General features: G+C 39.6%; 1 protein-coding gene across 2 annotated transcripts; it reads left to right on the forward strand.

Annotated features, from left to right (window-relative positions):
• Positions 1–2974: 2974 nt before the first annotated feature.
• Positions 2975–8506, forward strand: gjb9a (gap junction protein beta 9a). Of its 2 annotated transcripts, XM_058399784.1 has the most exons (3): positions 2991–3130; positions 4902–6908; positions 7168–8506. In XM_058399784.1, the coding sequence occupies exon 3, from the start codon at positions 7187–7189 to the stop codon at positions 7991–7993; it is 807 nt and encodes a 268-aa protein (XP_058255767.1). In that variant the 5' UTR covers positions 2991–3130; positions 4902–6908; positions 7168–7186; the 3' UTR covers positions 7994–8506. The 2 variants fall into 2 exon arrangements, with proteins under 2 accessions (XP_058255766.1, XP_058255767.1); XM_058399783.1 differs by lacking the exon at positions 4902–6908 and having other exon boundaries at positions 2975–3130.
• Positions 8507–13927: the final 5421 nt, after the last annotated feature.

The raw sequence follows: 13927 nt of genomic DNA on the forward strand, positions 1-13927 counted from the left end.
AATCTTCCCGTCAAAATAATTCAAAAAATCAGTTTACAGTAATGCTGTCTATCTATCTATCTATCTATCTATCTATCTATCTAACTTCAGCTTCATACCAAGACATTTTGGACAATTTCATGCTCCCAACTCTGTGGGAACAGTTTAGGGATGACCCCTTCCTGTTCCAACATGACTGCACACCAGTGCACAAAGCAAGGTCCATATAGACATGGAAGAGTGAGTTTGGTGTGGAGGAACTTGACTGACCTGCACAGAGTCCTGACTTCAACCCCATAGAACACCTTTGGGATGAATTAGAGCGGAGACTGTGAGCCAGACCTTCTCGTCCAGCATCAGTGCCTGACCTCACAAATGCGCTTCTAGAGGAATGATCAAAAATTCCCATAAACACACTCCTAAACTTTGTGGACAGCCTTCCCAGAAAAGTTGAAGCTGTTATAGCTGCAAAGGGCGGGACAACTCCATATTACATTCATGTGCACGTAAAGGCAGATGTCCCAGTTTTGGTCTGGCTCGCAGTCTCTGCTCTAATTCATCCCAAAGGTGTTCTATCAGGTTGAGGTACCTTTGTGCAGGCCAGTCAAGTTCCTCCACACTTTCACTGGAACTAAGGGGCCAATCCCAACCCCTGAAAAACAACACCTGAATTCAACCACATGGAGGAGTGTCCCAAAACTTTTGGCAATATAGTCTATCTATCTATCTATCTATCTATCTATCTATCTATCTATCTATCTATCTATCTATCTATCTATTTCATTTTGATTATAATAATTTATAATCATGACCTTTATTTTGACAAACACTGAATTAATGATGTGGCGTAGAGCATGACCTAGTGGCCATAATGCGTTACTACAACACTTATAAACGCACGTCAACTCCAAAATGTTTCTATAAATGATCATGATCATGAAAAAAATTGTCTTTTGTCATCTTTTCTGAGGAATTATACGTGTATTAATCATTAGAGACGTCAATGCTGACAGCATTTTTGTAAAAATTCTGTCAAAGATGACACCAACATTCAGCTTCCTGTGAATCCCATGTAGGGCTAGGCTAACAAGACCTAAAAAGAAAAAAATGCTACTAGCTAATTATTGAGTTAAAAGAAATATTCTAATAAAAATAAAATATTCCCTTTAAACTGGCAATATAGTCTATAGACACATAAACACTTAAATAAGTATATTTAGTTTATATTGCATTGGGTTTTTTCCACATAACCTTCAAGCTCTAAGAGGAAAAAATGGCAACCTTCTTTACTGTAATTTCCACACTACATTTTATAAGAAAATTCTACATTTCTCTATTTTTTCATCAATAACATTTTGGAAGTAGTCTGTAGTTTGATTAAAATTCCTAGCCAATCTGAATTCAATTTTATTTCAATAGCACGTTTATAGTAATTACGCAGCAGCTATCCGGAGGTAGATTTATTTTTAGATTCCTAATGATCATGCTAGAGGTGAAACTAGAGATCTAAAAACACCCAGTGATGATATGAGGAAAACACCCAGAGATTATGTGAGGACGAAACCTAGAATAAAGCCTGAGACTAAAAATGAGCCAATCCTTGTATGGGGTGAGACCGGATTAAAGGGATAGTGAGATTAACTAAAGTATCCTTGTAGTATACAGGTGTAAAGGAATGCAAACAAACCGCCTTAAGAGTGTTGAAAGGGTGTTGATTAAGATCTGATTATGAGTAAGAGTCCTGGAATGATTGCATATACGCATATCAGCCATAACATTCTGAGCACTGAGAGGTGAAGTGAATAAGACTGATGATCTCCTCATCATGGCACCTGTTAGTGGGTGGGATATATTAGGCAGCAAGTGAACATCAAACTTGATGTGTTAGAAGCAGGAAAAATGGACAAGCGTAAGGATGGCTAGACCACCGGATCAGAGCATCTCCAAAACTGCAGCTCTTGTGGGGTGTTCCCGGTCTGCGGTGGTCAGTATCTATCAAAAGTGGTCCAAGTAAGGAACAGTGGTGAACCGGCAACAGGGTCATGGGCGGCCAAGGCTCATTGATGCACGTGGGGAGCGAAGGCTGGCCCGTGTGATCCGATCCAACAGACGAGCTTCTGCTGAAGAAGTTAATGCTGGTTCAGATAGAAAGGTGTCAGAATACACAGTGCATGATAAGTCAGGGCTGTTTTGGCAGCAAAAGAGGGACCAACACAATATTAGGCAGGTGGTCATAATGTTATGCCTGGTCAGTGTATGATTATAGGAGAATTAACAAATCTGTAGTATTCAGGTGAGATTATCAATTGAAGCAAGGGGTGAGACTTCTTACACTAAAGTAATGCTACAAATAAAATGGAAAAAATAAAGTCTACACACCCCTGGTTAAATGGCAAAAAAACATGAAGCCAAGATTTAAACCCCTTACAATGTATAAAAATGAAGTTAACCTATAGTTGCAAGTATGCAATTTTTTTTTTTTGCCTAATGCCTAAACTAATATTTTGTTGATTTTATTTCACCACTCAGTCTTTTTGGATTCATGCCACAGTCTGGGATAAAGACATCCACTGTATGTGTTTAATTACATTTATTTAATGATTTTAGTCGTTTTTCAGTACTGGACCCATTTCTGGACCTGAAAAAATCTTCTGTTGCAGCTTTGCCTCTGGTTAGTGATTGCAATCAGACGATCTAAACACGGTGGCCATCACATCTCAGCTGTAGAAACCACTTTTCGTCTTGTGCGAGCAGTCACCCTGTAAAGGTGCAAAAAAAAGTGCATGTAATGAAAAGAAATGATTCGTTCTGTGTCGCAAATAGCACGGATTGGCCCTTTAAATCCTTGTGACTGCTTCTATATCACTCAGTGTGTACGGTTAAAGCAGCTGTGTTTACAGTAGTACAGAGATGAGATGGTGGTGTTTGGTCTTGGTTTTGTAGGATCATCTGCATCCTGTGTGAGACGACACCTCATGCATACTAAGCACCGCCCTGTACACTCTCTACAATCAGCCAAAGGCTTTGAGATTTTCATTTAGGTGTATGTTCTCAGAGCAGGTTTGACTGGATTTTTATTCATATGCAATGACAGTCTGAGGCGAGGAGCCGTGTTCACCTTCAGCATAGCTCTGGCCTTGTTCACGGGCAGGTAAGCTTAAAAGAATTTATTATAAGTTTTAGGAATTTGTGTATCAGTAGGGTTTTATTTTAGAGTTAGAAGAGCTCTAAAAGTAGGTTTTCAGTAAATGCTGTACTTAGTAGTCAAGGAATTCTACATAAAACATTAAAAAAAAATAAATAATCTGGATTTAGTAAACACTTCATTTGTTTGCTGTAAGCATAATCAGAGGATCTTACTATAAAAATAGTTCTATTATAATATCAGAAAGTTTTATTAAAAGGGTGTACATGTGTTTATGTTCCAGTATGTTTGACCTCCTAGGAGTAAAGAAAGAAAGAAAGAAAGAAAGAAAGAAGTTATTTTATTTAAATAAGTTATTTTATTTAATAGCTTATTTAATGTTTTTATTATGTATTTATTATTTTTTTATTCATTAAATTTTTGATTGATTACAATTTATTATTAATATAAATTTCAAATAAATAAATAAATAAATAAATAAAACATTAAGTAAGCTATTAAATAAAATAACTTATTTATTTATTTATTTATTTTTTATTTTCAGAAATCATTTTGCAGTAATAATGATATAATGGCAAGCTCATGACTTTTTTCTTTTTCTTTTTTCTAATTTTAGCATAAATAATGTCGCAAAAAAAAAAAAAAATAGAGCAAGAAAAAAAAGTTCTTCTTTATTCTGAAAGATCTTCAGAATCCTACGGCATTCGTAACACTTCTTCCTTCTGATTTGCATACTGCATACTTGCAAGTATTGTATATTTGCATACTAGATACATCCTGGTCCCTTTGTTTCCATTGTCCAATCAAATCACGCCTGATTAAATGCCTAGAACATGTAAGAAAATATGTAAAGCCTATTTAATGACTGGTGAATGAATGGTCCGGCAGCCCCATCATCAACATCATCATCATCATCATCATCATCATCATCATCTTTTTGCATTTCATTACTTGATTACTTGATCAATTCAGAAGAGCTGATTCAGATACGAGTTATACTGCATGCAACATCAACTGGGTTGTTATCATTATTATGTATAGAACAAATACATATTATATATTATACATATTGACCATATATGTATATACATGTGTTCTATATGTTTGGGGAAAAAACAACTCTAGTTGACAGGATGAAACTTGTAGAAAGCCAAGGAATTTGAATAGCAGATAACAGGGCACTGTGTGTGTGTGTGTGTGAGAGAGAGAGAGAGAGAGAGAGAGAATGCTAAACCAACATCTCCCACTTACTCAAGACCCTTTCTTGCTGCATTCCGTGTGTATTACGTTACACTAGAAAGAAAAATGTTATAATGTTAGTCACAGCCAATGGAATCTGACAAAAACCATTCTATGACTAATTCATCCTTCTGGCTTAGATTTTGTGAAGCTCTGACAGGATGTTATCTTCATTCCTGTTCTTGTCTTATGCTTTTCATTCTTGTACATTTGCATATTTAAGCCTGTCATTGTGTTTAATACAATGAACAAAAAGCTTAACTTAACAAAAAAAAACAACAAGGAACTACAGATGGTGTTTTAAACCTGTTATATCTTTATAATATAGAAAGTATAAAAAGTATAATATAAATACACCGATCAGGCATAACCAACTGCCTAATATTGTGTTGGTCCCCCTTTTGCTGCCAAAACAGCCCTGACCCATTGAAGCATGGACTCTGTGAATTGTAAATGTTATAGGATAATAATCAACAATGAGGTTTACTACCCTGAACCTGATTATTCATCCATCTTTTGTACCACGTATCCTACACAGGGAGCCTGGAGTCTATCCCAGGGGACTCGGAGCACAAGACAGGGGACATCCAGACAGGGGGCCAACCCACTACATGGCTCTCTCTCTCTCTGTCTCTCTCTCTCTCTCTCTCTCTCTCTCTCCATAACATCCACCAAACAAGTTCATTCCTATTATCAATTATGTTGATTTATGATAAGTTATTAATAGTCGTTCTCTCACAGCCCCTCTTTTTAGTCTCTTTCGTACAGTTAATAAGGCAAAACATGCAGCTCATGTCATGTTACTGAGAAACCGTGAAGCCATCTGTCTCAAAGTGATTTTCATGAGGAAGTTTCATATGGAAATCTGTTCCAGTACACTGGAAACTTAAAGCAAGCTTTCATCCATCTCAGCTCACAAAACAGTAACTGGTGTCTATAGTGGCTGAACAGCAGGGGAAATACTTTACAGAGTGACAAATCTGTCCTGTTTTCTATGACTCCTGGATGATGACTTCACCTTTTCTGTTAAACCGCTTCACAAAGACATGCTCATGTGGGTTCGGATCATATACCTACAGAGCCTCTGAAGTGAAATGATGGTTATTTTTTCAATAAAGCGGCCACAAATGAATGTATCAAGGCCATAAGGAAATATTTGAGGCCAAATTATGATGACTGACTGGACCAAAACAAAAGTCTGTTGAGAATTTGCACAGCTAATGATATCACTACATCCATATCTCCAGTCTTGTTCCAAGATTTAAGTATGCATTTCTTTCATTTTCTCTTTCTCATTCGTTGCGCAGCATGCAAAAGTTTGTGCACCCCAGCTGATTTTTTGAAACGTCTGCAGTTATTTATAAAAAGGAAATATCATTTTAATGCATATTTTAGTACACAGATACTTTATTAAATGAATATAAAAAAATATGTGGGGGAAAAAAAATGATTGCAACTGTGGTGTATACAAAATTTTGTGCTCAGAATTTAGTCTAATTTATCTTATTATGCCTTAATTGACTCATTAGGAATCATTGTGCCTCATTAGGCAAGAGGCTCAAGAATTGTCATTAGAAAGACCAAATTCGGAGCAAAATAAAATCTTGGGCTTACTTAGCCGCACTGATCATGATCTGCATGGAAGAGTAATCAGAAGGAAACCTTACTTGCTTCCAAATCTTTAGGAATTATCCTCACAATCCCCTGATTTGAACATCGGAAAGTCTTAGACCTCTCGAAGACTAGGCAGAGTGTGTGAAAATACGCTTTTGATGCAGAGCGAAAAGTCATTGGGATAGGGGTGCCTAAACTTTTGCATACAACTATTGAAAATTAAGGAATAAGGAATTTTATGGATTTTTGTTTTAAAAACAGCATATAAAGTAGTTTACCTGTCATCTTCTTTATTGTCTATGCCTCTTCTTGCCTCTTCCCTCTCTGAAATCTTCATTGTGTTTTGTCGTCCGGAGCCACATATATAACTGTTTTCGAAAGTAATAGTATATTTTGAAGAATAAGTGTTGTGTGGAAAGTTTTTGGAAAGAAGTGGAAAATGTGTTCAAAGCAGCGACAGTGTTTATACTTGTCAAAGAAACTTGTATTTACATGCAATCCAATTTGCAAACACATTTGAAATGAACTAATGTGCCAAGCTGTGTGTTTGTACTAGAGGTGTTACTTAATAGAATTATTATTATTATTCCGAACAAACAGACAATAATCTTCTATACAGTCGTGAATTTTGCACGTGGTTGAGGCTAGGGCATCTGAACAAAAGAAAAGACAATGGTGTATTACATCATCCTTGGTAATCGCCTGGTCAAGGACAGGATGGTTTACGGTTTTTCCTACTAATTTGTTTATTTTTTGGAAAATAGAACAGAATTCATTTGAGAATATCAGACAGGAACAAATTGGTGTGGCTGCAGGTTGTCAGTCTAATCAACAGGAGACCGGTTTAATCAGTGGGCTTTAAATAGACCGGATAAGGTGTGGCTATTGCTTGGTTGGAATGAATACCTGCACCCACAATGAGCCTTTCCGGGTAAGATTGGCCTCCTTCGCAGTAAACAGATACAAATACACTGTGTATCCAAGTGAGAAAAACCATAATAGCTACACCATTTGACATTTTTAATTTTACTTGGGGGGAAAAAAACAATACATCAATTAAAATGATCAAGTAAACACAGTCTCCTGTAATCTAGATGTGTTTGCACTAGCATAATGGCATGAGAATTTTATTTGCACATCTTTTAATGTTTGTCTTGATGCTTTGTGTGTTTGTGTGTGTGTGTGTTAAGGTATTGACACAGATTGGGGATGAACTGGTCAGCACTGCAGAGCCTCCTCAGTGGAGTGAACCAATACTCCACTGCTTTTGGTCGTGTTTGGCTGTCTATGGTGTTTGTGTTCAGAGTGTTGGTGTTTGTCGTAGCAGCACAGCGCGTTTGGGGCGACGATAGCAAAGACTTTGTGTGCAACACAAGGCAGCCTGGCTGCACCAACGTGTGCTACGACAGCATCTTTCCCATCTCCCACATCCGCCTCTGGGCTTTGCAGCTTATCTTCGTCACCTGCCCATCCCTCTTGGTGGTGGCTCACGTCAAATTGAGAGAAGAGAAGGATAAAAAGTACATGAAACACCATGAGGGTGAACATCTGTACCCCCACCCAGGAAAAAGGCGTGGAGGGCTTTGGTGGACATACATGCTCAGCCTTTTGTTCAAAGTGGGATTCGATTGCACCTTCCTTTACATCCTGCACTACATCTATAACGGCTTTGACATGCCACGTCTCTCCAAGTGCTCACTGCCGCCGTGTCCGAACACGGTGGACTGTTTCATCTCACGGCCTACAGAAAAGAAGATCTTCACCATCTTTATGGTGGCTACGTCTGCATTTTGCATCCTGATGTGCGTGTGCGAAATGTGCTATTTAATTGGAAAGAAAATATACAAACGCATACTCAAGCAAAAGATTCCTGAAAGGGCGCATTATGAGCACCACGATGTTACAGATCATGCAAATCACGGACCGAAACATAGGATAGATCCTACACTCATCAGTGTGGAAAACCTCACTCTGTTAAAACAAACGGAGACATCCCCTGAAAAAAGTGTCATTTAATGAGGGGTCATTGTCCTCCTGAACTGTAAATCTATTCAATGAACCTCAATGAATGAGTCGCTGAATTTTAAGCCTGTGTTGAATATACATAAATTTGGATAAGAGTGATGAACACATTAGGGGAGAATTGGTTCACCATTTAAATCACATAATTTGATGAGAAGAGATCTTGAAATTAAAGCATTTTTACTAGGCAAATAATTCATCACAAGATTCAAAGTTAAAGAACCGAGAACTTTCTGTAACCTTTGAGTCTTGGGAAGTATTGTTAGACTGGTTATTTCCAATGCATTCATGACTCATGACTCACTCATGTGATTCATTCAGTTCGTCATTTGTCATTGGGGTTCGTCATTTGCGATCATATTACTGCTGTTTCCGCAATCATAAAATAACTGAAAGGATACAACTTTTCTAATGTTGCTGATCACCCTGGATACCGTCTCCGTCCAGTCTGAACGATTTCACCATGAAGAACGGACTAAAAAAATCAAGACAATTTGGATCCAGGTGTGAAAAGACTTGCAGCTGTAATTACAGCCAAAGGTGGTCAGGGACATGAGGGTGAATATTTATGCAACCAACACATTTTTTTCCCCCTTTTCGTTCATTAACCTGTATATCACAATGAAACCATTTTGCACCTTTTAGACATATTGTGTAGATCAAATACCAATTAATTCCTGGTTGTGAAAATGTGGAGAAGTTCAAGGGGGTGAATGCTTGTGCAATCACTATGTATAGCACTTGTCTGAAATCTCTGAAATCTCAAAACTCAGGTAATTTGTAAAAAGTCTATCAGTCAAGTAATAAGATGATGAATTTATATTTAGGGTCACTGTTGGCTTAAATACTTTTTTTTACTGGTTATTTATAATGCTGCTTTTGTTACACTGAAAGGTATTTTAGATCATTTTTGGAAGTGCACAGCAAACCTTCTGCTGATGATTGTGCTGTTGCATCAGGAGAAGTGATCGCGGGACTGTGGGAGGTGCGACAACTGTTCCCGAAATCCTTGAAGAGTGCCATGAATATAATAGAAGATATATGCATTGTGTTGTTTTGGTTTTTTTTCTCTCTTTAACTACAGTTACTGCACACAAGATTATTTGTCACAGGTCAGTCTTTTATTCTACTTGTAAAAGAATAAAAACCAGGGTCAGTGCAACGTCTACGATTCCTTTAAATGAGACTTGTATGCATGGCTGTGTTCTGAAATATTCCTCTATAGTATGTTCCAATCAAAATCTGTACTGAAATCCTGTGTAGCTAGTGTTTAGCTCGTGGAGTTGGCACGGAATGTACAGAGTTAACCTTCTATAAACAGGAGGCTGGAATCTTAAACAGTGAGCTCATAAACATTGTCCGTCGTGGTATCCCTCACATAGTTTCTAGCCGACTTTCTGAAAGTCTTTCTGTCCTAGACGATGTTTAGTTCAATCCATTTTACATTCTGATCCTGCCTTCATTATTTGATGCATAAATAAAACCGTGCAGCATGGTAGACTTTCATTTGTTACATAAACGTCACCTCTTGATCTTTCAGTAACGATCAGATCCCTCCTACACGTTTTATGGTCCGCACACACACACACACAGGCAATTTTCCTTCAATACTGACTGCAAATATTCATGGTATCTCAATCAAAGATGCCCCTATTTCCAGGCAATATTAATATTTATAAGCAGCCTCAATAATCTCCTAATCAGTAGCGCTTTAGTGGATGAAGTGCAGGCACACAGAGTCATATGACAAATCAATACATCGCACTGACCAGAGAACACAAAAGCGCAAAAAAAATAAAGCCCACTCACTGAGTCACCCACTCAGCTCAGCTCCTCCTACACATGTGCCCTAGCTTTGGCTCACACACATGAACACAGTGAAGCATCCCACATACACACACACACACACCATCACAGAGCCAACATTTTCTCTCTGAACCGCTTTCTTTTGTTGTCTCCACCACGTTCTGGCTCCTGCTAGAAAGGATATGCTTTGTTTATTTTACAAGGTGTATATCTGCAACCAAAATGGCTCTGTTGTTTTTAAGCCATTTAGGTTTTCAATAAAAACCATATTACACTAGATGAAGATGTCCTGTGTTGATGGTCTAAGTAACATTTCTAAGTAGTGGACACCTGAGCATCGCAGTAGGGTTAAAAGTCTGACCTCAATCCGAAGTTTGTCTCAAACATAGCCGCAGGATTTGCACTGAAAGCCAAAATAAATTAACGGCGCTCCCTGAGAATCAGGGTTACACTGCCACAGAACATAGTGTGGAACAGATGGGAGATACCACACTGAGTGCAATGTGGGTTGCTGAGAAGCAACAAAAGGTGCCAGCAAGTCACGGACAACGATAGCACAAACACAGGAGCGTGATGTCATTTGTTCTGACCCATTTGTGTTTTTATACTGGTGCACAATGCATTACATTTTTGGCCTCATTAAGACTGAGCTAATTAATTTGTCCTAAAATAGACCTATTTGGCCTCCCACATTACCCACTCATGTCCTCCCTTCATACAATACACATGAGAAATCATATATTTCTAGGCCATGAGACAGATGGAGAGAGAAGCTGAAGGCAGGAGGAGAGACGGAGAGAAAGAGAGGGAAGCTGAGGAGGAGTGAGGAAGAGGGGTGTTGTTATAGCACACTCAAGATTTCCTGTCAGCTTTTCAGCTAAAGGCAAAAAATAGCTATAGGGAATAAGTCCAATATATATTTCTGGTCTTTCACAGTTGCTTTATTGACAGCGGAGTACAATAATGCATTTCTATTGCCTTGTTGATATGCTTACAGGTAAAACGTACGACCCTGTAAATATTTGTGGCTGGCATGTTGTGCAAACCTAACTCAGCAAACATCTTCAGCAGCACTGAATGCTATCATTGATACTGTAATTAAAATAAATAATAATAATAAAAAAAATTCTCATCACTCATTCAGAAATCAGCACATTAACATAAAGCATTAACACTTTGCCCTGCATATATATATATATATATCCTATATATAGCAAATATAGTATTATTTTTTAACAAGACAGTATATTGCGCTGATTTTGAGCAATTTTAATTATCCTCTGATGAAACCCCTTATAGCAAATATCACAATCACATCAAAACTGCCACTAGAAATTGCCAGATTGTTCAGTTAAATAGGATCCACATAAGCAACAAAATGATCAAGCTAACAAATCTAAGCAACTCACAACTTACATAGGTCTAGAAAATACAAGTACTGCTTAAATAGGAGACCTATAATGTGCTTGTCCAGGGGTGGATTTTGAAACTGATTACCATTACCCAATCGTTACCAAGAGGTCAGGTTTCTAAAATGAGTGCATCTGTTTTGACACTGTGAGAAGAGTTGTTAGGACACAGATTCCATCTCCATGTGTGGCTCTGCCCCCTGCGGGTGCTGTGAAGACACCCCAGCATTATCCTGCTCAACATTAGCAGCCAACTCTGCACGCTGGCAAGAAATCGGCCACGCTTGCTTGTCATGGCACTCTTTGACCATTTCTGATTGGTCTTCGCAAAAAAGGCCCTGAAGGACTTCCTGTTCCAGCTCTTCCCAGTGGTCCCATTCATGGTCCGAATCGGTCAGGTCAGAGTCCCAGTCACTGTCTCCGACTGTGGAGGCTTGAACAAAGTCTGCTCTAGAGCCACTGTCCTCAGAATCTGAGTCATATACAGAATGACCTTCTGCGACCAGCAGGTGACAATCTGGGGCAGCCAGATAAACAAAACTATCAGTGGAAAGGAAATCACACTCATCAGGATAAGGGCCTGGTTTTGGAATGGAGGCAGGGAGTAAGGGCTCATTTCCAGTTGGAATGGGTGCATCTTCCTGATGTGGAATGGGGTTCTTATTTTTGGGGGGTGGCAGAACTGAAACTGCAAGATAGACAAAGCTGTCTGTTGCAACAAAAGGATCCAAATCACTGCTATCCAGTAAAGTTCCTCTGATATCAGGTTTTGAAGGAGTCTGGGATAAAAGCACATCAGTCTTTGATGTTTTCACAGTGTTACAGATCTCTTGCCCCAGAGATCCACTGTCCAAGGATTTGGAACTGTTTATGCCTTTGGTTTGAACTTTTTTCAAATTAATGGCTTTGCTTAAATCTGTGGTGTCAGATGTTTGCTTTTTGCCTAGAGCTGAACATTTAGGGTGAATTATTTCTGGTTTGGATATTCCAGTCGCTCTGGAGAAAGCTTGTTTGTTGTTGCCTTTATGAGGTAAAGCCGCTCTTGCCAGTTCTAATTCACACACGGATCGGTCACCATCAGAGTTAATGTCCTCTTTACTGGTCTGGCTGGTATTAGACATAAAAACCCCACTGGAGTCCGAGTCCAAAGTGAGATTGGAATCTGGTGATTCAGTTTGCCCGTCCTTATTTTTCAGTTGAGCCTCGACAGTACCAAGATCCAGAATGGTTGGAATGCAAGCTTGATTAAAATGTCCCATTGGTTGCGTGACAATAACATTGCATTTGTGTTCATCTAGCTGTGATTCAGACTGCAAGTGGAGTAAGTCACAGAGCTCGGAATCGATAGAGTCCTCTCTACATAGTCTTTCAAGCTCCAGTAGATCTTCAGCTCCTAACTCTGAACTTGTACCAGAAGGGGCCTGTGAGCCACCAAAACCTGAAGGAGGATGCAAAAGTGGCCAGCGTCTCAAAGATCCTAAATTCTGAGAATCTGAGTCTTTCCATGTTTCATCCCAAAGCGAGTTGACCATCTCAAGCACAGCCTCCCAGTTCTCAACCTCACATTCAGATGGGATGTTTTCATCAACATTTTCCTCAGGTTTCTCTTGAAGAGGTGACATTTTACCTGAGCTTTCCACGACTTCCACAGTTTGTGGCTCATTTTTAGTTGATCCAGCTTTCCGCTCTTCTATTTCCCTCAAAATCTTCCAGTCCTGCAAGGGACAATCCTTCAGTTCGTTTTTAAGCAAAGATTTACCGAGATGCCCCTCCACTTTTCCTTGGTGCTCAGGAAAGGGGGAAAGTCGGGGCGTCGGCTTTTTATCCGAGACACTCCGTATGAGCAGAGAGGGCAACGGAGGAAGAATGGGAAGGTTGTGAACTGCCCCTCCTTGTCTCACCGTCCTTCTTCTACCAATGAGCCTCCGTGGCCAGGTAGATTCGATTGAAGTTTTGCAGATTGTTGGCCCTTTAGGGATCACAGGATGCAAAAGAGGTGCAGTGTCATGTTCAGGTTCTGGTGTGGAGGGCTGTTGCTCATTGATGGGCTCAACAGGCCTAGGTTTAAAAGTCTCAAAATGTGTCTGCTCTTTGATGACATTCTCATGTCCCCGTATCTCCTGCTCTTTCTCAATTATCCCCTGTATATCTTGGCCACACATGAGAGCACTCACTGACAGTTCTGAAAGAGGTGGTCTTGGCGATGAGGGCTGGGTAGGCAAAGACTGTCTGTGGAATTGCTGACTGTAGGGAAGGGGAGAAGGGGAAAAAAAGACAGATGGAGTGTGTGTGCCAGTTGAGAAGGGGGATCCAGAAAAAGGGGAGATCTGTGGAGAGGTTATGCTGCTTGGAAAGAATGCCACTCCTGGATTTAAAAAGTTCTTTTCTCCTGGAGAAAGCTCCAAAGGCTCAGGGAACTTGGGAGGTGTAAGGACCTTCCAAGAGTGCCGACAAAGGCTGTCCTTCTTAGCACTATCCTGGTGGAGATGCCTCTTGTTCATGGATCCACCAGGTGCTGAAGAACACGACACACTTGGGGAAGCTGACCTAACAAACCCTCCCGGTGATCTCAGTTCATCATTAGCCAGTTTCAGAGAGTCAAAAATGAACCGCTCGTCCAGTCTTCTTCCTCCAGATAGAAGCACAGAAGACCTGGTGTCAAACATGTCACCACCCAGGGAGCCATTACTGGAGAAATCAGTCTCACGACCTC

The sequence above is a fragment of the Hemibagrus wyckioides genome, linkage group LG09 (assembly GCF_019097595.1).
Source record: "Hemibagrus wyckioides isolate EC202008001 linkage group LG09, SWU_Hwy_1.0, whole genome shotgun sequence".
NCBI lineage: Eukaryota > Metazoa > Chordata > Actinopteri > Siluriformes > Bagridae > Hemibagrus > Hemibagrus wyckioides.